This window comes from Nothobranchius furzeri, chromosome 13 (assembly GCF_043380555.1).
Source record: "Nothobranchius furzeri strain GRZ-AD chromosome 13, NfurGRZ-RIMD1, whole genome shotgun sequence".
In the NCBI taxonomy this organism is placed as follows: Eukaryota; Metazoa; Chordata; class Actinopteri; order Cyprinodontiformes; family Nothobranchiidae; genus Nothobranchius; species Nothobranchius furzeri.
The window spans coordinates 16,623,438-16,651,344 of record NC_091753.1 but is presented as its reverse complement, the minus strand read 5'-3'; the positions used below and the strand labels follow the sequence as shown (position 1 = coordinate 16,651,344).

Below are 27,907 nucleotides of genomic sequence, written 5' to 3'. Positions count from 1 at the left end.
TCTGATTGCCTGAGTTGCTGGTTCCTCCTTGAATCTGTTGGCAAACCTTCGTGTTCAGCCCCCGGTGACATTAACATGATTAACATAAAACAGTAATAAAAAGTGACACCACTAAAATTTTTCATTACTTTTAGAAAATTTGTACCTTTTTTTGTTTTGTTTAAATTATTTTGCAAATTGAAACTTTAATCATGTGCAACTGATCTATTTCAGCAAATCAAACTTGCCTTTTTAAAGAAAAGATGTGTTTTTAGTAACATTCTGATTATTTTTAATTGCACTATAATTCCTCATTGTTGCTTATCTCTTTCTGTACCTTCTAAACCAGGTTCAGGACCTTCCATCAAAGACAAGTATGTCACAGCTCTTTATTTTACATTCAGCAGTCTGACAAGTGTGGGATTTGGAAATGTTTCACCTAACACCAACTCTGAGAAGATCTTCTCTATCTGCATCATGCTCATTGGATGTAAGTATAGATGGATGGATGATGGATGGATGGAAGAAAGGATTGTTGGATAAATGGATGGAAGGAAGGAAGGAAAGGTGGGTGGGTGGAAGGAATAAATAAGAATGGATAATGGATTGCTGAAATGAATAAAAGAAAGACTGAATGATGGATGGATGTTGTGTAGCGAGCGTGTCCTTTTTATTAGTTCCTTTAGAACCTGGTTCCGTTAGAACCTTAGAATACGCTGCTTTCTCAGGGAAGTTGGGGTCGCGGGTGAGTATTATTGTACTAGACCCTGGTTTGAACCACACACCTTTAATTAGGACTCGCTTTCTAGTTTAAGGTGAAATGGAATTGGCGCTACTTGTTCTTCCGTAATAACACCACTTTCCTTTTAGTTTCTCCCGTTATTTAGTGGTTTTAAATTCTAGGGCAAAAGTTCACAAAGAGGCCATCTTTGTGATTATTATTTGGGTCCTATCAGGATTAATTTGTGCCTCTGTCAGCATTTGTGGGCGGTGGTAACTAGAAAATGATTCTTATTAGTTGGCCAGACTAACATAGATTTATCAATTAAACTAATTAATCCACCCTTTGAAATGATTCCTTCCCACGCTAAACAAATACTTTTTTAGAGCAAAAAGAGCCCACCTCTGATCTGTCTCTCCACTGCCGACTCTCTGTCACTGTGTCAGCTCTGCTTCTAGCTGCTCTTTTTATACTATTCTAAACAACTGCCAAGCAATATCTCAAACAGTCATGAGACAGCAAAACAATGTGATCATTTGTCAGTTTCTTATCTTAGCTCAACACAAGACAGCCAAACCCATATGATGTCACATTTGTAAACTGGTCTTCAGCTCCCCCCAAAGTCCAGAACTTTCCATTGAGGGTTTGTCCTCTCCTGAGATGCTTTTCTTCAGTTGGTCTTGTTTTGTCCCAGCTTGGGTGCTTGTTGTTCAGTTGGGCCCCTCCTTCTTGTCTTCTGGCTTATTTTACTTGCATGAGCAAGTTCAGTGTACTTCAGTGTGGTGGGTCCAATCTCATCTCTGTGGTCCACCTGTTGACTCCGTTTCTTGCCACTGTTTTTGGCATGTGGGAACTTGCAACAGTTGTAATTACTTTTCCATGGGTTCAAGAAGACACGAGAGACCGGGCAGTTGTCCGGTACAGCGTGGGCTTTCTTTCAGTCATACGGCACGTTCTCAGGACAGTGAGTTGCCAAAACCCAAAAGTTTTTGGCCTGAAACCTCCAAAAAAAAACTCACATCAGGTCGGAGACTATTTCAATACTTTACTGACGTCAGTATTGCATTACCAGGAAACGGACCTTACACACACATGATCCAGTGTGAAGGCAACATGTTTTCAGCAGATCATGGCATGCAAACTGTTATATGTATAAAAGAGCAATGCTGGTGTTACCAAAACACATTCCCAGAGAAAATACAGAACATTTGCAATGCCCAAAATACACTTGGTTATACAAAACTCCAGGAAACATCTGCTTGCTGTTGACTTCAGATCTCATACTTTGACTGAAAAACCGGATGCTGACATTCTGCAAAGCATGTCCGACCTTGGTTCACAGACACAGCTTTCGCTCCAACGTATCCTCCCCGTGATAGTAAAACAACCGAAAACTGGCTAAATGGATTAAAAAGGTCGGGTATGAATAATATGCATACCGGTGTAACATATACCATAAAATGAATGTCAAATGAATAAATGACACTCACTAAGGAAACACTATGTGACTTTTAACTCAAAGCAAAAACACAAAAAAAAATATGTTAAGAAGTAACATAACATCAAACTAACATTATCAGGCATATGAAGTATATAATGTATATATGTAATGATTAAATAACTGTAGAACAACATTTGATGAGTATACAGAAGTAGAGTAAGTATTAGCTGTGAGACACAACTTGAACCTTGACAACGTCTTTAACCAAACACATCTGTACACATCAAAAGTACGCACACACTGTAAGAAGGCAAAAACCTGTTTGCTGTTCTTAACAAGAAAAGTTCCTCCTTGACCTCCTGGCCCAAACAGGACGATCACATGAAGCACAGAGTGAGCATACAAGGCTAGCCTAAGTACATGGCAGACATTAGGCAACATTGAACAACAAACGAACACATATAAGAGAAAATGAACAAATTAAGTCTTTCAACAGAGAATACTAAAGTAATGACCATGAATGATTATGATTACCCTTAACAACAACATTTCAACCAGTAACTGTATGTGAATATGCATTTTAAAATGCTAAGTGATATGAAATAAATGAATGATGTGGATATGACTAAACCTACAGAAGACAAAACAGTGAGTGTAATCAATATACTTAATGTAATAACACAGCTGCTCAACCAAAATAAAGAATGGAGTCAGAGTCCCAGTTGCAGGGTTGAAAAAATGGAGTGAAGAAAAACAAAATAGTCAAGTTCAGTTTTATTTGATGACTGCTGCAGAGGTCTTGTTGCTGGAAGAGGGCTTTGAGGCCGATTCCTTAGTCGACTGCACGTATCATCATCATCAGTCCTTACTAGATGCACAGACTACTCCTCAGCCGTCTCATTCTCCAGACACATTGGAAACTGTGCCAAGTCCTTTGCAGCCATTTCCATTTGCACATATTGAGACAAAGCAGCAAGGTTCATATGAGCAGCCAGAGTTCGCACCCACAGTCTACTCACAGCGGGTAGGATGCAACATGCCAATAGAAAAATCAGAATGAGTACTACTATTGCACTAATTCCTGCCTTTACGAAGATAGCTCCCCAATTGCCCAATTTGAGGGCTAAGAAGTCTAAGGACCAGCTTTCCCTGCCTGCATTCTCCTTCAGCTCTACCTTTTAATTTTTCATCTTATTCATGGCATCGGTAAACGTACCATCAGGAGCCATATTACTCGTAACGTACGTACAACATTGATCACTTTTGTTTAGAATCTGACAGACTCCGCCCCTCTCAGCCAACAGACAGCCCAACGCCTATCTGTTCTGCAAAGTCATCCTGGTTGTGGCATGAAGCTGTTCGCCGATGAGGCCGAAGTTATTTGCTGAGTAATTTAAGATTCTTTGTTGATTGAAATAAACATAGTTGATCCATTTCACATTTTTATGTATTGTTATCTTGGGACGAATTGACTCTACACCAGCTATTACCTAATCTCTTGCTTGAAACTCAACAGGAATGCCTGTAGGCAAACCTATGGCATTCAAATGTACTTTATGATCAAACACATCATACCTCTTTGTCCTATGTCTATTGTCTCAGTCTTGAGTAGTTCACTCACACCTTCATGCAAAATAATCACCGGAACTTTCATACGCACTAGCGTACACAACCCGACCCAAAAACTTGGCAAAACATTCATTAAAACATCATCACCACACATCCAGTAGCTGTCAGCCACTGGAATGTTGTCACGTTTAGGAGCAGGAGGTTAGGACCCAAGATGCAGAACCCAGGATGACAAGAGACAGGAGTGGGTATGTGAGTAAAAATGCTTTATTTGGAGGAAGAACAACAATAAATCCAAACGGCAGGGAGCCAAAATCCAAAAATCCAGGGAGTCAAAAAACACAAGAGGAACGAGCAGACTCACAGAACAAATAACGCTGACAAACAACAATGACTACAAACAACACACAACAATGATCTGACAAAGGACATAACGAGACGGGAGGTATAAATACACTGGGGAAAATGAGGAACACACGGGCAGACTAACAAGGGGCAGGTGAAACCAATAGGGACTAATCAGGCAGGAGAGGGGCACAGTCAGGAAGGCAGGGGCAGAACGTAACAGTAGACCACCCCGAGAACAGGTAGGATGCGCCGAAAACACAAAACTCCAGGCCGGAATCTCCCTCCGCTGAAAAAGAGAAAGCAAAAAAAAATCCTCCAGGCAGATGTTGCAAGGCTCACCACAGATCCAGGTAGGTCACATCATTCTGTCACGTTGTTGTGTGTTGTTTGTAGTCATCGTTGTTTGTTCCTGCCATTCCCGTTCTGTAATTAAATTCATTTTTACTTTATCCGAGCCTGCATCTTTGCCTCCTGAGCCGCTCCACCACACTTGGTCCATTATCTCCACACCCACAACGTGACAAATGTCTTGTTCACCTAGTAGATCAAGTAGGAATTGTCATTGTGATGTCATCACAATCCTGACTAAGAGATTTCGGGTTTTCATACCAAATAGGGGTGTCATTAAAGAGTGGTGTCATATTTGCATGCGGGACCCAGGATAATACACAAAGTTATATTGCAGGTGACAGCAAGGGCGTCAGTTTGTTTTCAGAATTGCTGGGGACAATAACCATACACTTGAGTGGGGTTTAAAAATTGCTGGGGACAATAAAGTAGGCTAGCACAGGGGTCGGCGGCTCTGGAGCCGCATGCGGCTCTTCCATCCATCTGATGCGGCTCTGTGTTTGTAAAATAATGAATGGATATTTAAATAAAATGCTTTATATTTTACTGCATTAATTTTACATCTATATGCCAATTCTAAATGTAAAGATTGTCTGCGTAAACCTGAACAGGTCCAACCCGGTCTTACTGTGAGACCGGGTTGACGCGTCACGCTTGTGCGTAATCATAGGTGCTTTATGAGCTGAAGAGGATGTGAGATTCTGGGATTCTCCTCAGACGGCTCCTGGATGTGTCGCCACATTGGAGACAGGAGCAAGCGCTATTCAGCCAAAGTTTCATCATCAGGGAACATTTTCTAAGTGACAAGTCTCTCTGAGAGACAGGGTTTGGAAAACACTCGCTTCAGTGGGAGGAACCTTCATGCGCTCTGGGTGGCTCTGGGGTTAATCAAGTTTAATTGTTTCTCTTTGCAACAATCTTCACAAGAAGGCAAAACAGTTAAACGGCAGGTTACAGATATTTCCATTTGACTGTTTATTTTGACAGATGAACTCAAGGATGTTGCTTGGTTTGAAAGAATTACCCCCACGCACACTTATGCACATGGATGAGCTGACATTTTAATCGTTAACGCACATCGCGGAGGTAAAATATTCCCAACATCAGAGCTTTATACTGGACACTGTGTTCAGCGCGGCTCGGAGCGCCCATGGTGGACAGTGAGCTGAAGATCTGAGGGGTTCGCAGCGCAGCGCAGAACCATGGTGCATGCGATGATTTCCTCCCACTGAAGCGGTCTGGAAACCCGGTCTCTCTGAGGGATGTGTCACTTGGAAAAATGTTCTTTTTATGAAATTTTGAAACTGGCTGAACAGCGCTTGTTCCCGTCTCTAATATGGAGACGCATGACGCGTAGAGACATTTGATCACGCACAAAGTTCGTGTGGAGCAGATGCGGTCGGGCCACGGCAGGTGGAATGTTCCTAGCCTACATGAAGGGAAACTGTTTAATTGTAACATTAATGTGTTACTGGACACGCTGGTCTGGTTGGTTAGACCAGTGTTTGAAGTGGAAAACACACACACACACACACACACACACACACACACGCACGCACGCACGCACGCACACACACACACACACACACACCAATTAAAATAATGCTGATAGCATGGACTAGAAGACAGGTGATGGTTTACGTATTTAAATGATGATCAGGCTGCTGTAAAATGTAATCTCCATCCACATCCAGACACAATTATCCTCTATTCTTTCTCTATTTGCTCTGCTCTTGTCTGGGCTGATCAGCTGATGGTGCACGCGGCGCGCCTAACTAGCGGCTGATGCACATTTTATGCATTTGGAGAGATGGGCTGGATGCTGTGCGTTTACTGGAAGATGGTCCACTTAACGCACGGGTGTAGACTACATATTAATGACAAATGAATGAAAATTAAATTGTGAGTTTTTACTTCATATTTTATAAATAAAAATGACGGGGGAACACATTTATGACATCTTTTTAAACTAAATTTTCTAGCGCGACCTGCCTGCTTCACTTAAGTCACTGCTTATTAAGGTCCGTCCAAAATTACTGTGGGAAACGGGTAATAATGGCTCTTTGATGGGAATAGGTTGCCGACCCCTGGTATAAGATCTGAGCTGGTAAAACAAAAATCCTCATCAGCAGGCGTTTTTGAAAGTGGGGGGGACACAGCTGCCAATCACAAATTTTGCCGGGGACATGTCCCCGGCGTCCCCGGTTAAAATGACGCCTATGGGTGACAGATATATTACCTATGTCCACTCCGTTGTCAGCGAAACCTCCACTTGCGAAACATTCATAATCAGCACTATAGTCAATTTTGCAGCCAGTTGGAGGACCATTTTGGTTTGTTTGGATTGCAAATTCAGCACATGCATCTTGGATGTTGTATTCTGCATATTTTTTAACATATTTGTACTTATCTCGTGTACCATGAAGCAATCTGCATTGAAGTCCACACAATGACAATTTAAGAAGTGGTGGAACCTTTTTATTGATCTTTATTTCCTTTCTAGTCTTAGACATGCATCTTTGTGCAATGGCACATTCTCTAGAAGTATATTTTTCTGGAACTACCTCAGGTAGCATTCCAGGTGCTTGAGCACACACTATGCATTCATTAGGGGTCATTTCTCTGGTCGCATACAAAGCCCATCTATATCAGCTATTTTGAATGGCAACATCCCAAAGCCTATCATCTATAGGCAATGGTCTGCTTGCCCTAGGATAGTTAGGTCCTGTGTTTCCTCCAGACCTAGGTCTAATTGGCCAAAATGATGGCTTAGGTATGGTTTTGTAACCGGTTTCATCTAATTCATTATGTCCTCCCCTAATAAGATTGCAAACAAGGCTACTACCAGAGGTTGCTGTAGTAGAACCAGAGTTCATTGCAACACCTCCTGTGGGAGTTGTAGTACGAACAGGTGGCTTGGTGGTTACGCTTCTTAACTTGCTAATTGGTGTTGTTTTAGATCTTAAAGCCGGTGGAGTCACCAGCTGTGAGAAAGAGGGAGTAGGAACATCTGTAACAGGGATTGTGGTAGTCAAAACATCAGGGATCATTGTAGCTTTAGCACTAGTGGTTAAAACAGTATTTGGAACTGTGGTTACACCATCAGGGTCCGTATTTGTCTTAGTTGTGGCCAAAACATTGCTTGAAACCTTGGTTGTTACATCAGTTTTAGCTACCGCGGTTGCTGGTCTTGTCGTTAACATTAGCTTTTGCAGGTCATGTTCTAATTCTGGAGTTGTGATCCGAGTCTGGATTGTCCTAAGACGTAGATACCTCTGACTACCCTCCTCCTCTTTTTTCAACAATTGAGAATGAACATGTGCTAAGTTGAATGCAGGCAAAGCTGCTGACGTATCTTGCATTCGGCCTGCTGCATTGCACTTAACTTGGTCATGGTGTGCTGCATCTCTGTTGGCCAAGTCGTTTGGGGTATGCTCTTGTGATGGGTCAATGAGTTGCTCCTCGGCCATCATCTCCATCTTCACCTCCTCCAGCGCAAGCATCAGACCCTCAAGTGTTATCCAAAACAGAACAGTTATCAGGCTTAGCATGCCCTTCTTTTTCCCAGCCATCATGCTGTTTGGTTAAATCAGACACAGAGGTTTGTCTTTGGCTTTTGTGTAGTGTGTCAGATGATGTCACGTCAATCCTCTTTCGACCTGGACTGCTGTTGGTGTTGCTCGAACCACTTTGTAGGGACCCTCTCGCTGTGGTTTGTGCCACTTCCTCCTGAAGACTTTGATGTACACCTGGTCTCCAGGAACCACTGGCCTGTCTGCGCCTATGCTAGAGACGAGCTCCTTCCTGCAAATAAATGGCTTAATGGTTAGTTGCTTGATGTAGCCTTTGAGTTCAAGCTCTAGTTGCTCCAACGAGGACCCCTTCCTCTGAGCTGAGGAAGTGGCATCAATCAAACCCTCATGGGATCTCCACAAGCTGCTTGAGTCCATTGTTGCTCCCCTTTTTCTCCACCACTGCTGCTCGCTCTTCTCTGCCTTTTCCTGAATCAAAATTATGTATTCTGGTGTTATTACAGGCTCTAGTGATATTACAGGTGTCATAATGGCTTCTTCACACCTGGAGGCAGACTTTGCGGTCTCATCTGCTGCGTTGTTGTCTCTGATGATGTCGCAGTTACCCTTGCGGTGCGCAGGGCACTTTACAATGGCAGGTTTTGAAGGAAGCATCATTGCTGAGATCAACTCGTTGATCTGGGTCTCCTTAAAGGACATGCGTCCCACGAAGGACAGGAGTGCCATCCGTCTTCTAAAAACCTCTCTGTCTTCATACACTTCCAAACAGGTGACAAACACCATGTGCATACGCAGAGTGCATGTAGATGGTTGCTGCCTGACCATTTGCCAACTTGCAAGCTTCATTCAAGGCTTTGAGTTCCGCTAACTGTGCAGAACAGGATTGGTTACACTTTTCAGCTTTTACTTTTTCAAATCTGTCTTTTATTTTTTCCAGAACAGTGAATGCTGCATGGTTTCCTAAGTAGTCTCTACAACATGAACCATCAACAAAACAGATTACATCAGGTTGATCAAAAGGAGTAGATTCCAAATCAGGTCTAAACTAGGGATAAGGGAATACACCACTATCTGTATCTGTATCTGTTCAACCATCTAAATTATCTGTATCTGTAGTCGGAGTGGGCGTGGCCTAACCCGGAAGTGGGTGTAGTTTAACCAATACGTTGCGTCTGATCAGTAGTTGCTATGTGTATTGTTTATTTGAAAACTATTTACAGAGCAGCCTCAGAGATTGTCAGTTCTCTGTGATTGGCCAGTCAAATAGAGCGCCCGCCCCTCCCCACACACAAAACTGCAGCGGGAGCTCACAGCTCAGTCCACGTCCGGTCCATCCACGCACACGCACACCAGGGCTGTGCAGAGACCTATGAAGGGGCGGGTGCTCAAATTTAAAAAGGGGCACACAGAATAATATTTTCAAACACCATGACATAACCACAGTATACTCAGCTGAATAACAAATCATATTTATTAGAAATTCAAAATGGAAGCGAATCATTATATACACCATAAGGACAATGTAAAGCAAAAGTAACTTGTTTAGGTAAATGGTCTGTATTTGTATAATGCCTTCTTAGGGTTCTACAGCCCCCCAAGGCACATTACAACACAATCAGTCATTCACACACACACATTAACACACTGATGGTGATGAGCTATGATGTAGCCATAGCTGCTCTGGAGCGCACTGACAGAGGTGAAGCTGCTGAGCACAGGCGCCACTAGTCCCTCCGACCACCACCAGCAGGCAAAGCAGGTTAAGTGTCTTGCCCAAGGACTCAACAGCATCAATCTCTGATTGAAGTCAGGCTCAAACCTGCAACCTTCTTATTACTGGACAACCTGCTCCACCTCCTGATCTATTGCTGTCCTATTTTACCTGATGATGGGGTACAGTGTAGCTGTTGCAGGGTTGCTCCTCTTGCTGCTGCTGATGATGCTGGAGGGCAAGGCTGTGTTGATCTCAGACTGTAGGTAGTAAAATGAACAGAGGAGAAATGTTAGTCAATTACAAAATTTATGTAAGATCATAAAAAAATGGCAAAAATTGGTGAAAACTCTTAGAAGTGTAAGACAGAAATATCTGAGACAACACCTGTGGTAAATAAATGGAAATCTAAATATTAGTGGATAATAGAGGAGTTTATGTCAGAGATAAGAATGTGACAGTAATATAAACAGAAAGAGTTGTGTGTGTCTTCAGTCTCCTCGTGTGATCTATCACTCTCCACTTGCTGTCCATCTGAGAACAAGGCAAAATTAGCTATTGTATGAATGAATTATGTAGTTATTCACATTTAACAGGTCTTGCACCTAATCCATGATCAAGAGGCTAACAAAAAACATTTTCTGGCATCAAAACATTGCAGTTGTGTATATTATTGTTTCTACACTTGTTGCTGTGATGCAACTTACCTGTACTCTTTTTTTTATCCAGCTGGTGAGGGACCCACTGCCTTTAGCTGCCTCACATAGCTCTGTCGCTGCTTCCTCCTCCTGTCCTTACGAAGCATGTCTGTACAATGATATATCATAATTGATTTACAAATATGTTTTCATGAATATAAAACTCATGCATACACATTCTGGGACATTTCATTCCTTTTCCAGAAAACTAACTGTATATAATTTGGCCACAAATTTGCTTCATGATGCTGATCCAGAATATGTCCATACTATTTTAATCGTAGTGCTTTAGTAATTATAATAAAAATAAAGAATAAAACAATGTTTATGCTTTCATTCAGTTTTACTATCTACTTTGTGCAAAACAGAGAACTGTACAGATAAAATAATTTTGCTGTGAAAACAGTTTTTTTTTAATGTACATCTTTAAAACATAATGTTTTTAATACAATGCATTCAAAAAGAGAGCAAATATAAACTCCAACATTTTGAGAATATGCATAGTATTAGTGAACTAAAAAACCCACCAGAAGGGCTGAGAAACCTTAACATCTAAAACAAAACTATGTTCCCTAAAATGCTGGACAGAATTAACAAACAAGGACTGAATATTTAGTAACACAAAACTTGTGACGGATGTTACCTTTAGTATTTTTCTTATTTCCTTTCACAAAAGGTAGCTAAATTTTAAATTTGTTCAAGTTTTATTAGTCCGCGAACCAGGAAGTGCTTTTGTAAACAAGAAGCAGGGCTGTGAGACCCTAGTCACGTGACACGCAGCAGCGATAGGAATGCAACTTTGCGGTACCTAGTTAACAACAATGACATTTTATTGGCAAATTCCCAATACTTAAGTTGAAAAAATATTTTCGTACAAGTACTTATGTACAGAATGTTTTTGGTTAATCCTAAAGTTACTGAGGTTCAGAATCGGTACCCAGCCACAGACACACACCCAGCTAGTAATATATCACACACCTAGTGCCACAAAACAACTTAATAATGTACAAAATAATCTAATAACTGTGTATAGTAGTGTGCATCCTACTTACCGGTGTTAGTCCGTTTCTCCCAATCAATATGTATGTCCTAAAAGCTTTGCACCACTCACTCGGCCATGAAGAAAATGTGGGTGCTTGCTTGCAGCTTGTTGTGACCGGCTGTGCGCTCTGGCGTGAGGAAGAGACGGAATGGTCACGTGACGGTATGGTCACGTGACTCACGCCAGCTATATAACATTAAACAGAAATTTTATTAATGATTATTTTTGTTATTCTTGAGGGGGCACAAACAGAAAATTCTTAAAAAAAAATAAAAATAAATATATATAAAAAAAATCATTAAACCTCAAAAAGGGCACTTTGGGCACATGGGAGAAAAGGGGCAGGGTCTCAAGCACCCTCCGCCCCCCCCCTCTGCACGTGCCTGACGCACACAGACAGTAACGGATCTCTCTGTGCTTGCTTCACTGATCACGTTTCTTCAGTGCTCCCTATGTTTTCTTCGGTTTGCTTCTTTTTAAAGTTACTTTAAAGTTATTTAAAGTTACTTTTTTTGTAACGTACGTGGTGCATTTGACAAGAAAGAGCTGAAAATGGCTCGTGCTGCGACAGTCACTCACTTCCTCCACTCCGGTCGTTTTTTTTCCTCTCTCTCTCTCCTCTTCCTCAGGATCCACTCCCTCTTTCCTATTCACTCTCTCTCTTTCTTTACATTTTTTAATGACAATCATCTATTTTTTGCTCATTTTAAATATATTTTAATCCTTTTCTAAATTCTTTTTTCTATTTTACATGTTTTGTTTTTGTGAAGCGCCCCGTGATTTTTATCTTGAGAGGCGCTATAGAAAAGATCTTTTCTTCTCTCTCTCTTTCTTAATTCATGCACTTAAATATTAATGTTCTGATTTTATTGAAAAACTTGTTCTGTAATAGTTCCTTTTGTGATCAAAAATATTTAATCTCAACTCTGAGGGTGCTCTGTAAATAGTTTTCAAATAAACAATACACATGGCAACTTCTGATCGGACTTAAAATAACGTATTGATGTAAACCACACCCACTTCCGGTTAAACTACACCCACTTTCGGGTTAGGCCACGCCCACTCCGAGTACAGATACAGAGAATTTAGATGGTTGAACAGATACATATACAGATAGTGGTGTACTCGCTCATTCCTATGAAATACATAAACATAAAATCTCCGCTCGCCAAACCCAACCCTCCCCCCGAAGACACCCACCTGTCTATGGGACTTTGGAACTGCCAATTGGCTGTAAACAAAGCAGACTTTATTACGGCATATGCAAACCACCTGTCACTCGATGCACTGGCTCTGTCTCAGACCTGGATCAAACCATGTGATAATGCTTGCCCATCCTCTCTCTCAGTTAACCACACTTCTTGTGCATCTGGCCGAGGTGGTGGAACGGGCATGTTAATTTCCAACAAATGGATATACAGTCAGTTGCTACCCATCACTAAATACAGCTCCTTTGAATACCATGCCATTCAGGTAACTGTACCGAAAACATTATTTTTGGTTGTCATATATCGCCAACCAGGTCAACTCGTAGACTTTCTTAATGAACTCGATACCCTGCTCTTCTCCATTTCTGACTGTCACGACATGACTGTCCCACAATGGTCCTTGGAGACATGAATATTCACCTGGACAATCCCAGCTCATCAGGCTTCCTGCCACTAATGTCATCATTTGATCTAAAACTAGTACAAAGTCCTCCAACTCACAAAGCTGGAAAAGCACTTGATCTCATTTTCACCAGAAACTGTGCCATAGACACAATCTCTGTCATACCGCTGCATCTTTCCGATCATTACTTCATCCGTTTCAGCACAACTCTACAAGGGAGGTCCACTGCTTCCTCCCCAATGGTCTCATTCCGCCGCAACCTCCGCAATCTGGCATCCAACCACTTCTCCTCTCTTGTTGCCTCCACTCATCCATCTCCCAGCACATTCTTTGCTTATAAAGTGAATGATACCACTGAGTCACACTGCTCCACACTCTGCTCTTGTCTTAACAACTTGTGCCCTTTAGCCACTAGACCTGCTAAATCCTCTCAGTCACACCCTTGGCTAAATGATACCCTCCGGTCTCTACGCACCAATCTTAGAGCTGCGGAACGGAAATGGCGCAAAACAAAAGATCCTGGTGATCAATTCATTACGGCTTATGCAAACCACCTGTCACTCGATGCCACTTGGGGCAACGGTGGCACAGGAGTTAAGTGCTCGCCCCGTAATCGGAAGGTTGCAGGTTCGAGCCCCGCCTCAGTCTGTCGCTGTTGTTGTGTCCTTGGGCAAGACATTTGACCCATTTTGCCTGCTGGTGGTGGTCGGAGGGACCGGTGGCACCAGTGCTCGGCAGCCTCGCCTCTGTCAGTGCGCCCCAGGGCAGCTGTGGCTACATTGTAGCTCATCCCCACCAGTGTGTGGATGTGTGTGTGAATGGGTGAATGACTGATTGTGTTGTAAAGCGCCTTGAGGGGTTCCAGGACTCTAGAAGGCGCTATATCAAATACAGGCCATTTAAATTGAAACTTCATGAATTACTGTCCTAATTCTCTGCCAGCGTCACTGATGCAAAGAAAGCTTTCTACACTGACAAAATTCTCAGCTCAACTGACTCTCAGAAACTATTTTCGACATTCAAAACTCTGCTCAACCCTCCGTCTCCACCTCCTACCAACAATCTATCAGCTGACACCTTTGCCTCATTCTTCACTGACAAAGTGGCAGCTATAAGCAAACAGTTTACTCAACAGGCCACTCCTGGATATTCTCTACCACAAACTCCTTCTAGCCCAACCATCTCAAGCCCTACTGCTTCATTTTCCTCTTTTTCCCCTCTCACTGAGAACTGTGTGTCCAAGCTTCTCACGTGCAGCCTCCCTACTACATGCCCACTTGACCCCATACCGACTAAGCTGCTCCAAGCTATTGCTCCTACAGTGGCCGCAGCAGTCACACGTGATCAACGCTTCAATGACATCCGGTACATTTCCCACCTCTCTCAAGCATGCTCAGGATAAACCGCTGCTACAAAAACCATCTCTTCCTCTTAATCATGTGGAGAACTTCTGACCTATCTCTCTCCTCCCTTTTCTGTCCAAAACCATTGAAAGGGTGGCTTTCAACCAGATCACAGAATACCTCTCACAAAACTGTCTGCTTGACCCTAACCAATCTGGGTTAGAAAAGGGCCACTACACTGAAACTGCTCTGTTAGCAGTGACGGAATCCTTTAAAGAAGCTAGAGCGACTGTCAAATCCTCAGTGCTTATCCTGCTCGACTTATCGGCTGCATTTGACACTGTCAACCATGGCTCCCTTTTGTCCACACTCTCTAGCATGGGCATCACAGAGAAAGCACAAGCCTGGTTTAAATCGTACCTCACAGGACAATCATTCAGTGTATCTTGGCTTGGACAATCCTCTACCGTGCACCATCTTACCACAGGAGTCCCCCAGGGCTCTGTACTAGGACCTCTTGTCTTCCCAGCAAAACCATCCATACAGCACAATATCTCAATCCAAATGACTTCCTATCTCTGGCTCCTTCAAAGGCAGTTCTAAAGCTGGGTGTTGTGGTTGATGAACACCTGACCTTTAAAGATCATGTTGCCTCTGTTGCTTGTTCATGCCGCTTTGCACTGTATAATATACGAAAGATTAGGCCATACCTAACACAACATGCCACCCAGGTCCTGGTGCAATCTACTGTCATCTCCCACCTCGATTACTGCAATGCCCTTCTAAATGGTCTTCCAACCTGTACTGTGAGACCTCTTCAAATGGTCCAAAACGCAGCGGCACGTCTGGTCTTCAATCAGCCAAAAAGAGCACACGTCACCCCTCTGTTCATTGAGCTCCACTGGCAAACGCTAGCAGCATGCATCAAATTCAAATTGCTAACACTAGCATACCAAGTCTGAGATGGTACGGCTCCCATCTACCTGAATCCTCTTGAAAAGGCTTATGTCTCGGCCCGGCCGCTCCGGTCATCACAGTATCGTCGGCTAGCAGTGCCTACACCACGTTCGGGACAATCCAGACTCTTCTCATGCACCCTTCCACAAATGTGGAATGACCTACCAAGCACTACCAGATCAGGGGCTTCCTTTTCAATTTTCAAGAAACTCCTGAAGACCCTGCTCTTCAGAGAGCATCTTCTAAGCTAGCACCCTCACTGCACCATCCCCCCTCTCTACTGTCTGCTCCTTGTTCCATCCGCTCCATCATTGATGTCAAGTTGTTTTTGTTGTTATTGTTGTTGTTAGTCTCAAGGGCAACATGCCGATTATCACTTGTAAGTAACTTTGGACAAAAGCGTCTGCTAAATACATAAACATAAACAAACATCAGGTATGGAAGCCAGTTATCCCAGTCTTTAGCATTGGCAGATATAAACTTCCTCATCATGTTTTTAAGAGTTCTATTATGTCTCTCCACTAAGCCATCTGTCTGTGGGTGACACGGGGTGGTCCGAATACTTCTAATACCCAATAGCTGGTATACATGGTGCAGTGTTTTTGACAAAAAGTTTGTACCCTGATCTGTCAAAATATCAGCTGAAATCCCCACTCTAGAAACAAAGCTGCAGCAGGGCATAAGTTACTTGTTTGGCAGTGATATCCCTAAAGGGAAAGCTTCGAGATATCTGCTGGCATAGTAACAAACAACCAAAATATTTCGATTACCTGCCTATGTCCGAGGCAGTGGCCCAACAATATCCATAGCAATGTGATTAAAGGGAACCTCAATAATGGGTAAAGACTGCAAAGGAACTTTGGGAGTGTTTCTGTCTCCTGCCAACTGACAGACCGAACATGACTGACAGTATTCTTTGATATTGATAATGCATGGCCAGTAAATCCTGCTGGAAATTATGTTCGTGGTTTTCGTTGTCCCCACATGACCTGCCCAGGGAATACTGTGCCCCAGTCTCAATACCTGCTCCCAGAGCTCCTGAGGTATCACCACTCTTTCCCCCTCCTTTCCACTGGCCTTATAATACAAGATCTGCTCCCTGAGAAAACAGCCCTCACCTCTCTTGTAAACTGGACTTACTGCAGTTGCATGTCTGATACATCCCTGTAGTGATTCATCTTGTTTTTGCAGCTGGGAGAAATCATAGCTTTTATTAGCATCTATGATGTCTGGCATTGTCAGCTCAGCACTGTTCTTGACTGTACCAGCCATTTTCTCTAGTCTTTTCTGCCTCTTACTTTTCTTAGCTTTAACTGGCGTCTCTGATGGAGATTCACCACAATAGGGTAGTTCAGAAAGCATACCCAGATTTATTTGATCAGTATCTTGAACTCCTGAAGCTCTTGGTGTTAGAATGAGGTCACTGCCCTGGATAGGCCCAGCTAGTTTTAAACCCACGGTTCCCCTCCCCCATTGCTGTCTTTGTGTTTGTGACCTAGTGACAACGTTTACTGTTTACATATTTGTAACAGTTCTTGCAAAACTGGAAGGTCCTGTCCCAGATTGACCTTGTGTGCCAAACTTTCCACAACTCCAACTGACATAAGATAGGTCTGCCCAGCTACCTCCAAGTACACTCCCACCCTCAGGTATGCCCTACTGCACATGTGTCAGACACAAGGCCCGCGGAGCATTTTTATGTGGCCCGCGAGATAATTATCAAAAATATATTAAAACTGACCCACTGGCTGATTTTACCGCAAAGACTTCAACTCCCATGATGCTTTGTGGCGTCAGCGCGGAGCCGAAGCGCCCCCTCCTTAGTGTTTTTTCCAGCGACTGCTGCCGGTGTCTGCAGCTCCGCTGTCTCGGACAAACTATACACTCCTCTCACTCAGCGCCGAGTTCACTCAGCTATTTTCTGACGTTGAAGCCCAGAAACGGAGATTCTAGCCGGTCAGTAATGTGTTCACGACTTAAAGAGAAAGTTTTCCAACTAACGTACAGACAGAGCTGATATAACTCCAGCGAGCAGCGACATGCTCAAACCAGCACGTCTCTGTGGTTGCTGTTGTTGTTTTTCCTCCACGACACATAACAACCTGGTCAAGCTGCTCAGACATGTTCAGCAGCACAAACCTATGTGAGCACCTGTCGTCATCTAATGTTGTCATTATTATGATGAAGATGAAAAAAACAACAGGAGTCTCCTCCTCAGCTCAGATCAAGCCCATGATGCAGGAATCTGGCTGGAACAGGTGAGCATCACAGTAAACCAGTGGAGCAAACTGAGCTTTAAATATGTTGGTTTTATGCTCTTTTTCTGCTCCAAAACATGAAAGTTAACAGGTGAGATATTGCATTTTAATTTAAGATAAAATAATATTTTTATTTTGTTGTTGGCACGTGATCAAAGATTTAACCTACAGTAAACAGGAAGTGGAAAGGCTGCAGATGGATGAATAGAATAGAAAATCCCTTTATTGTTCCTCAGTGGGGAAAGCCAAATGTCTCAGCAGTGATGACACTTATTACAGGAGGAAAAAAGGAGAATAAAAAATAAGAAAAATGAATAAACAACAAGAAAACATAAATCCTAACAGTCTCATGACAGACAAAGCTGACACCGTGTGGCAAGAGCTCTCATCAGCCCCAAGTTCAGCTCTACTCCCAGGAATGTGATCATCTGGGCAGGTGAAGCTGAGCTTTTCTCCCAGTTTATGGAGAAACCCAGCTTGCACAGATGACTTACCAGTATCCACGTCTGTGAGTCCGCTTCTGACTCGGAGCGGCTCAGAAGCAGAAGATTGTCTAAATAAAAGAGGATCCTAATGCTTGTCAAGCGTAAGGGTTGAAGCGCCACCTGCAGGACTTTGGTGAAAGTGTGTGGGGTGAGAGAATATCCGAAGGGAAGTCTGTTGTACTGGTGCTTAACCCCGTCGAAGGAGAACCGCAAGAATTTCCTGCGTTTCTCGACTACATGGATGTGAAAATAGGCATCCTTCAGGTCGATGGAGGTGAACCAATCGCTTGGACTCAAATAACTCAGAACCTGTCTGATGGTTAGCACGCGAAAGCATTTCACTGCTATAAAGTGATTGAGAAGAGATAGGTCGAGAATGGGTCTGACCCCTCCACTTTTCTTCGGAACCAGGAAGTAGCAAGAGTAGAACCTTGAGTTCTCCTAGCTCTCTGGAACTTCGGAAATAGCCTCCTTCTCCAGGAGCTCCAACAGCTCCGATCTGAGGGCTAATGACTGATTTAGTGACATCAATTTGGTCTCCACGATTGCCACGAACGGGGGAGGGCCAAACTGAAACTGGAGCTTGTGACCATGATGCACGGTGTCGTGTATCCACCCGCTCATGCAGCAGGAACAAGTCCATTCCTGAGTGTAAAGCGGGAGGGGGCACGTGTGCAGCAGCTGATTCTGACGCACCGCCATGGTGCAATGCGGAGCCCCTACCGATGTCATTATGTCCCCCCGAGCGGGGGGAGTGACCCATGGGGGGCTGTCCGCGAAAGGGCGAAGTGATCATGTCAAAAGCCGGCTCCGGGTTGAGAGTGCGCATGCGCCTCAAGGAACCCTGCTTGCGTGCCGGCAGCAAATGAGGAAACAGAGCGGACCTTTTTGGCAGCGGAGGAGCATGAAGAGCAGCCTCATCGTGCATGCCATCATTGCACGCCGCAACGGGGTGTTTCCATTTAATGTCACAATGACCCCGGGAAGAAGCCATGTAGGCAGGAGAGTAACAGTTATATAAAGGCTGCGTGTACCTTGTTAACGCGCTGTGAGAAGCAGTAGTGAGACATTTAGCAGTGGAAGCTAACCCATCTTGAGCCTTGGCTAAGTGTTCATTATAAATGGGTGCATTAGGTGTGGGAAACAGGTGTGAAGCCCGAACTGAGGGTGCGGTAGCACCCGTGGAAAGCTCATGATCAAAAACCATGCCATTTTGAATTGCACACAGTTTTAATGTGGAACATAGAGAAGCATGAACATCACAACACACGCCCCCCCAAATTTGAGAGCTGGTCCTGGAACAAGCCCTGCCAGGTCGACACCAGTGGTCTGCCTCTCCTGCGTCCTTGTGGAGGAGCAGGTGGCCATGAGGCCCATTGAACAGGAGGAGGAGCAGCAGCAGGATGTGGATAGGAGTGAGCCGGGGCCGGACCCTGTCTGTTGCGAATCCATTGAGCACGGCGATCCTCCCAGGTTCTGGGTCTTCTCGAGGGGCGGTGGTTGAGACCCCTCGCTTCCACGACCTTCCATTCCTTCTACGACAAGCTGGAAGCTGTGATTCGGAAAGAGTACACCTATAATTCACAGGAGGCTGGCATACAGTTAGCTTTGTCAGTCAAACAGAGTCGTACTGAAGACCCACAAATCTTATATCAACGCCTCTTCAACGTGTACTTTGGTATGGAATTAAAGAACGGGATTGAAGAAGAAAAAGGTTTTAAGGGACTATTCCTTGAGAATCTACATGCCCATCATAGCCCATACATGGGTACCGTAGACCTTAAAACCACACCCATGGATGAGCTCAGAAGAAAGATGAGCTGTGCCTTTACACGATTTGGTAAATCCAGTAAGAGTTCGAACAGTCCATCAGTTCTGGCAGTGGAGGCAAAACCCTCCTCGCTGCAACTCAAGGGTACTGCATCCAGAACTCATAAAAATAAAAACCAAAAAGCTGGACCCAAACAACAGGCCCAGAAACCTAATAACCCCAAGTCAAAAGGCTTTCCAAATAACAAGCCTCAAAATCCAAACGGACCCTAAGTCACCACGACAAGGCCGCGATAAACATCATGTTTCTTTCAAAGGAAAAGGAGGTTCGCCAGGCTCCTACAGGAGAGAGTCGCCTCGCCCAAGTGAGAGACACTCCTTCTGGCCAAAATTCACTGCGTAACGCTCGCAAGGACTACAGTTCTGCCCCAAGGCCGAGAACTGATTCTGGGAGTCGATCGCCAGACGAAATTTGCACTCTGGGAGCAGCACTTCTTGACCTGTTGAAAGATTTGACGGAACGTGAGTCAGTTTTGTGCATCTCTGCAGTAGAACCTCCTCAACCTGCCTGTGGCTCGGTTGTGGAAGCAGGTCCTGCAGAGGCGTCACCTGCCACAACGGTGCACTCATTGACACCTGAGGTCTCGGTGAGACCTGCTGTGGTTGCTTCTGTCAGTGCTAGTGCTCTAGCACCCACAGAACCTGCAACCAGACATAGCCAACCTAGCTCACAGATCAGACTTCCACGAAGAATTCTCTGCAGTATCATGCGTCATGGTCCTACGGAACCTCACATTCCGGTGACCCTGGAGGGGGCGCTGGACTGTGAGGGTGTCCTGGACACTGGTTCAGATTATACCATCATGTCCAGCTTTCTCTGGGAGCAGGTCCACATAGCTGCAGCTGCACAGGGTTACATCTTAGGACTCACACCCTGCGCTATGGACATCCATCCGTTCTCTGCAGACCAAGTACCCTTGTCGAACGTAGTGTCCATCAACTTCACAGTGGGAGACATGTCCGTGAGCCATCCAGTGTTTGTGACTAACGTTGAAGCGTTTCCTTTCATACTGGGAGGGGACCTGCTCCAACGCCTTAAAGCTGGCATTTCACTCAGGGATTGGACACCAAACTCGGGTGACTCAACCAATGCCCTTGGCGTCCCTTGAGCACCTCATTACATGTTCAGGCGTCTTCAAGCAACTCAAAGAAGTCCAGATGCTTTTCTTTCAAAGCTCATTAGACTACAATGACCTGGATGACTGAGAACCTTCACAGACATGTTCAGGCGGTGACAACGACGGAACCGCCAACGTAGTCGATCAGTCCAGTACCAGTAAGGTCAGTGACATCCAGAGAGTCTGCGTAGTCTCTGCAACACCTCTCCACACGGAGGTGGGGAAAACACCTACTCTAGTGGGAGTTGGCGGTTGCAGTGACACACCACCTGAGACTCCGCACCCTGCAGTGGGGACATCACCTGAGAAAGGGGGGGACTGATGGTGGCGCTGATACTCCGGCTGAAGCCCAGAACCTTGCGGTGGGGACTCCCCCTGCTGAAGGACAGGCTGATGATGTCACTGACACTACTGCACTGCAGCAGGAGCTGGTGACCTTTAGCCCAGAGGTTGGTGACCCACCTACCAAAGGCGAGGGTGTCTGGTGCCCTGTACCACCACTGGTTGACCCTGATCTCTCTGACTGCACCTGCGCGTCGACCGAGGGCTCTCCGGAGCGCCCACCTGCACCAAACCCTCGCAAGGCCGCGCCAGTCTACAATCTGCAACGGTCCTGGTTTCCATTTTCAGGTCTGATAAAATATGTTTTGTTAGTCGCGTGTTTCGGTCTGCTATCAACCGCAGTTGATATCCATCCTCAGCTACCTCTAACGCGCCTGTATGAACCTGGACCCTCTTCGGGTATCACACTCCGAGACTGCCCAGGTCTACTAATGACTAACTATCGTCTTATTTACACAAAAGATTTTCGTCAAATTTGACCCCGCTATGGCGTGTACTGACAAGATAAAGAATGCCTTTGGCAACCTTTCGGAAACGGGGGAACACTGGACTAGTACCCTGACACAGCATGCAGTGGCTGATGTCAGTCACATTCTATGGCAGGCACTTAAGTACACAGTTTCAAACAGTGAACTTTCCGGTACCAGCATTTGACCAAAGTGTTTCCTGAATGAACTTTTCTCAGTTGCTAATACAATTGGAAATCTTTTAAATTTCGGGTTCTCTTCAGTCAACTCGGTTGAGATTAACACAATTCGTCAATGATCCTGCTTCCTGGGGGTAGACCCGTGACTCGTCATCGGACTCTACTCCTCCTGGTTGGTGCTCCGGCTTGTGGGACCTGGATGTCCGTTTGTTCTGGCATGACTGCTGGGATACTTCGCTCGCTGGGACGACCTGCCTGCTGCTCTTCCCTGTGCTGGATTACGAAGTGAGTGCTATTACAAAGATCAATAAGCTGTTTGGAAGTATTCCAGACCCGTGGAGATATAAAGTTGCTGCTGCTTCAAATTATTGCTTCCATGGGAATATCTGATAATCCACTGACTTGTGTGCTTCCCGAGGAGTATGCGAGACTGTTCTTCGGCGTGGGGTTCGTACCTCATCACTGTTGGCCTCTTCCTCTGGGATTACACCCTGCTCTGTTGTCGGAGTCCTTCATGACTCTGGTTTGTTCAATGACCAGGTGGTCTCTGGACGGACCACCGTGCCCTTGAAAAGGGGGGTATGTAACATGATGAAGGAGCTATTCCTCCAAGGTCATTTAGCCTTTTCCACAGTTCCCTTTGACACAGCGCCAGAGTGCATGAAACAGCCTCAAGGTCATCCATTCGCTTCTAAACCGTTTACTTTCCAGCAATGAAGACAGAAGATGAAGAGACTCTTTTCTTTCTTTTATTAAGTCAAAAAACTCTATTTTCAATAAAGCTAATCAAAACAACTGTTAGTCAATAATACAATGTGACCGATCTGTGAAATCACAATATTATGATTAATATGTTTTTAATAAGTAATATGACTTATTCTAGTCCACTAGACACACTGATACACTAAGGTAAATAATCACATGCCATTGCTGTACTGATCCAATCAGAACCTTCCTAGTCTGAAGCGTGGCAGAGTCTCTGTGGTGTTTATTAAATCTGTCAGCTTTGATTTGTCCAAAATCAAAAACATCCAGATTAATAAAACAGTTCCAATGCCATTTTAAGTTCAAAGACTGGTTTGTCGTACTGTCAACGCTTCTTCATCGGCTCCGGTACTGAAAGGAAGGTCCGAGGACCTGGCATCCGGATCTGTACGGAGGTCTCACTGAGGGTATGTGGATGTGACACAAATGGCGTCTCATGTGTTTATGACTACGAGTCTCAAACTCTGATCAGTTAGGAGCAAAACATCATATCCCACTCAGACTTTGTTTCTGCGGATGCGAAGGTTCTGAATTTGACATCATTCACACACACCATTCACCTCACACTTCATTCAAACAGAGCATCCATCATTAGAGAGTTAGTCTTGTTAAATTGTTTAAAATTATTTAGTAATACATTTCCTTAAATGTTTGAAAGTCTCTCTTCTCTTGTCTCCCAGTTAATACAAAGTGTTGTTTTAAAATCACTACAATTAAAAGATCCAATCCTCTGATTTAAATAACCCAGTGTCCATGAGATGGAATTCATACTAGATACCGTAAATCCTCTAATATTAGCCTGTATTTAATTAACTGCCAGGTATCATATTTTGGCCGGTGTCGGAGTCGGCGGAGGTGAATAATGGCCGGTTTTTTGTTGTGGCCGGGTGGAATGTGGTAACAAGCAAGTACGGGGGACGGTTGTGTCATCCGTCTCACTTTCGATTTGCCAGTGATAGACCGCGAGGGTAACTTTAACCGTGCGGAGATGAAGAAGAGGTGAAAATTTGATATCAAATTCAAAGAGAATGTGCTGATTATGCTGCAGAACACTCTGGGGAGCAGTAGCAGGGGTTGTATGAACTAGTCACTAGTAGACTTCAACGCTCTATAGTGACTTTTTATGCCTGTCATCGACTAGTCGCTGTCACGTGATAATGACCGGCAAGATGCAGTCCACGGAAAAGACAGCAGCCTGCTGTCTGCAGGTGACAAGCTCCTGTGCGTCAGGAGGCAACGTGCTGTGCCAGAGTGTCGGTACTGACACCAGCCGTAAAACGGACATTTAACCAAATTGTGACGTTTACCCTCTTGCAGTTTAACATTCCCCTCACCCCAATCCTAACCTTAACCAGCTTGCGCATGCAAAGCTCTGATTGTTGACGCGCTCCAGACATCTGCGTCCTGAGCACGGCCACAGTAACATTATCAAATCAGGTGTCGCCACCTAAAAAACTAATTTAACATGCGATCGTTCATGTCAGCTCATTTCCTTTTATGTTTTTTTTAATTCTTTTATTTGTGCCTGATGTGTTTCACTGCTGTGGATCAGGGCGCATCACCTAATTTGTCCTCGGTGACGCACCTAACTGATGTGGCCGGCAAGCAGCGCACACTCCGCTGTTTTTGCGGATGGTAGATCTTTTAGAACTGCAGTTCAAAGGGAACTCATAAGGTGAATATATATGAACCCAGGTAGCAGTTTTTCTTTAGGATTGAGAGGAGATGCAGGAAGATAATAAACAGACAGGACAGAAAAATAGTCAAATAAAAACAAGTTAGTTTTTGTACCTGGTGGTTGCAACAAACAGACACCATTGAAGGTAATCAGAAGTGAGGAACAGAAAATGAAATAATTATTTTAATGTTTAGAGCAGCAGGAACTCCGAGAGGCTGCAGGCGCATCAGTGAGTTTGTGGCCGCTGCGCAGGGGGAGGGGGGAGAGGGCTGAAGCAGAAACTACCGTTGTTAAAAGAAATGTGTTTAACTTTGAAAATGTGGGCGCAATTTTAATTGTCAAAAACTCCAGCGAACCATTAGTTCATTTTGCTCAAATAGAAATTGAGGCCTGCCTCTAATTCTGGTCCTCCTTCCAATAAAGGCCTGGAGCTTGATGAGCTTGAGTCAAATACAGGCCCGGGCCTGTCTTAGAGGATTTACGGCATGAATTTTTAATGTCTTATGGTCCTTAATTAAATGTAATTAAAATCTATCATTACACTAAGTAACTTTTACTTTGAGTACATTTTATTTACTTTTACTTGAGTAAAAAATTATCAAAGTACTGGTATTCGTACTTAAGTAGGAAATTTTAGTACTCTTTCCACCTCTGACCAGACCCCAGACTGTAGAGGAGAGGTCGACTGTCCTCTGAGCTCTATTGATGGTGGAGTGGAATTGAGGTTCGAAGAGCTCATCCGTGCTAATTGGGCCCTCCAGTATGTCCTTCTGGATCTTCTCAGGGACAGAAGCCAGGGAGTTCAGCCACATGTTTCGCTGAATCATTACCTGCCAGACTGAGATCCAAGAAGAGCAGACTAGCGAAGTGGCAGACAGGTTCAGGATCGCATCAGCGGATTTGTAGATGAGGTCCTTGGTCCCGTCCGGGAGTTCAGAATCCTCAGCTGCTTTAGTGATGTTGGCAGCCAGGAGCGCTATGTTGTTCGCTGCTGCTGCTGACTGAGCTGCGCAGGTGTACCTGCATTCCGTGAACCTCGTCATTGCCTGTTCAGACTTGGATGCAGGCAGAATGCGGTTGCCCACAGCCCTGGCTCTGTGTCCCAGCAATGAAGCGAGGTCCGGTTCCAGCGGCAGCACAGAAGGAAAACTGTGCTCTGAGAAGTCCTTCATCTTGGTGATTGGAACATAGGTGGACACGGGAGCCTTCAGCTTAGACAGGTCCACGTGGGAGCCAGTCCAGTAGTCCATGGCTGTGGGGAATTGTGGGAACACTGGGTCAGGGCACCAGGTGTGAGAGGCACCAAACCGTCCCATGAACTTGTACGACTGCGGCAGGGCAGGCGCGGGAGCCTCTGATCATTTGTTCTTAGCAGCAGCGGCTATCAGGGACAGCAGTTCCTGAAGAAGCGCTCGTATGGCTGGAAGAGGGGTCGTCGAGGAGGGCTGGATACCATGGCCCGCGGCTCGTCCGAGTGCAGGCTGTTTACCAGACTCGACGGCTCGAGAGAAGAGGCTATGCTGGAGAAGTCGTCGTCGGAGGGCCCAGCCAGGTCAGAGTTGTCCGACCCGAACCCAGGGGCGAGAATCTCCAGCGGTGGTTCTTGGGAGATGTCCCCGGTCGCAGCGGAGAACTTGGTGTCTGCCGAGAAAAAATCAACTCGACGAGACTTCTCTTCAGAAAGAAGAGTGCACAGAATGCACAGTTGGAGTGTGGTGTCAAAGCTAGACCCGTGTGTTTAGCACCGAGGCAGGCAAAACATCTATGATGGAGGTCATCCGGAGGGATGTAGCCTATAGAGCATGCTGGGCACAGTGGAAGAATACATTTTAATCATTAAGACGAAGTTTGAAGGTGAAAAAGGAGGCGAGCTAAAAGAGGGCACAGCAGAAGACCTCGTCCCATCGTGGCTAAATTTGAACATTTTAAGCAGAAGGATCTTGTTAAAAGTCACAGAAGAGAGCTCAAAGGGAAGGACTTTGGCGCTAATGTTCAGTTCCCTAAGGAAATTCTGGATCGGCACTGTGTCCTCTGTCCGCTGCGCATAAAGTTTATCCAGGATGGGAAGAGAGCTGTCATCTCGGTGGGTAAGCTTTATGTGGACAATAAGCTTTACAAGGAGCGAGGAGTGACTGCCTGGCTGTATTAGCCCAACATCAGGTCAGACATTTATTATTGTTATCAGGATTCACTGGGTTTGATCACGTCAGGATTAAACAGCTGCTAAATCCGTATTCTAGATGATAAGATCACCTGTTCATCACCACTTCACACCCCTACCACCTTTTCTTTTTAGTTCTTTCTTTTTTAACCTGTATCTGTACTTTCCCTTCCTCTTTACCTGCTTCTGCACCTTTACACCTGTATGGCAAACCCACACAACTTTCCAACACTGTGTCAGACTCGAGACACACACACACACACACACACACACACACACACACACACACACACACACACACACACACACACAGATATATTAAATTCACAGCACAATATCATAATTTATGCGTCAAATAATACAACCACAAACACTGTTGGATCTTTATTATTAGTAGTATTATTATTATTTACTTTTCTGTTATTTATTAACATACTATTTTATACATTTAGATACTTATTCCATCTTATTCATATGAAGGCGTCATATTTTAGCTACTCACACACACATCTATGGGTGCACTAAGATTTGTCTCATGGAACGTACATGGAGCTGGCTCCATAGAGAAAAGATTTAAGATTTTTGATCAGCTAAAGAGAGTGCAAGCAGACGTAATATTATTACAAGAGACTCATAGATCTGCCACATCCGCAGATGAACTTAAAACACCTGAGTTTCTCAGCATGTTCTCTGCCTGCTATAACTCTAGGCAAAGAGGTGTAGCTATTTTAATACACAAAAACATCAATTTCACAGTATTGGACACAGTCTCTGATCCAGAGGGTAGATTTATAATGTTAAAAATATCTGTACAGAACCAAAGCTTATGTATTGTCAGCATATACTGTCCAAATATTGATGACCCTCCATTCTTTCATAACGTTTTCTCTGTACTTTCCAAACACTTGGATTGTCCACTTATACTTGGAGATGATTTTAATTTTTGGATGAATTCCTTTACAGACAGGGTCAGTACAGCTGGGACTCAGCGCAATTGGCAATCCACTAATATAGTTAAACAGTATATGAGTGATTATGGGCTTTGTGATGCATGGCGATCTCTTCATCCTAACCGTAGAGAGTATACTTTTTTCTCACATGTCCATCACTCTCATTCACGTTTGGATTATTTTCTAGTCAGCAGCTCATTGTTGGCTGACATTTCAGACACTGAGATACACCCCATAGTTGTCAGCGACCATGCTGCGGTCTCATTAACTCTGGTAAATAAGAAGACAATCCCACCAAGCAAAAACTGGAGGTTTAATACATCACTGCTCAAAGACGAAGGTTTTATAGATTTTTTTAAAAAGGAGTGGGCTT

At 44.4% G+C, this 27,907-nt stretch overlaps 2 protein-coding genes across 3 annotated transcripts in view; one reads left to right on the top strand and one right to left on the bottom strand.

The window, feature by feature from the left end:
• Positions 1-27,907, top strand: part of LOC107372631 (voltage-gated inwardly rectifying potassium channel KCNH2-like) — a 160,113-nt gene that overhangs the window by 53,891 nt on the left and 78,315 nt on the right. Inside the window, exon 9 of the mRNA XM_070543850.1 lies at positions 329-469. Coding sequence (XP_070399951.1) covers positions 329-469 — 141 coding nt within the window. The remainder of the gene's footprint in view (positions 1-328; positions 470-27,907) is intronic.
• Positions 46-11,592, bottom strand: LOC129154693 (uncharacterized). 2 transcript variants are annotated; one of them, XM_070543330.1, is made up of 3 exons: positions 11,401-11,592; positions 10,358-10,457; positions 46-9,910 (listed from the first exon to the last, which is right to left on the bottom strand). In XM_070543330.1, the coding sequence occupies exon 3, from the start codon at positions 7,979-7,981 to the stop codon at positions 7,055-7,057; it is 927 nt and encodes a 308-aa protein (XP_070399431.1). In that variant the 5' UTR covers positions 7,982-9,910; positions 10,358-10,457; positions 11,401-11,592; the 3' UTR covers positions 46-7,054. The 2 variants fall into 2 exon arrangements, with proteins under 2 accessions (XP_070399431.1, XP_070399432.1); XM_070543331.1 differs by having other exon boundaries at positions 11,401-11,591.

Bases quoted from the DNA above. Each gene is read 5' to 3' on its own strand.
- LOC129154693 (XM_070543330.1), bottom strand. From the start codon at position 7,981: ATGATGGCTGGGAAAAAGAAGGGCATGCTAAGCCTGATAACTGTTCTG.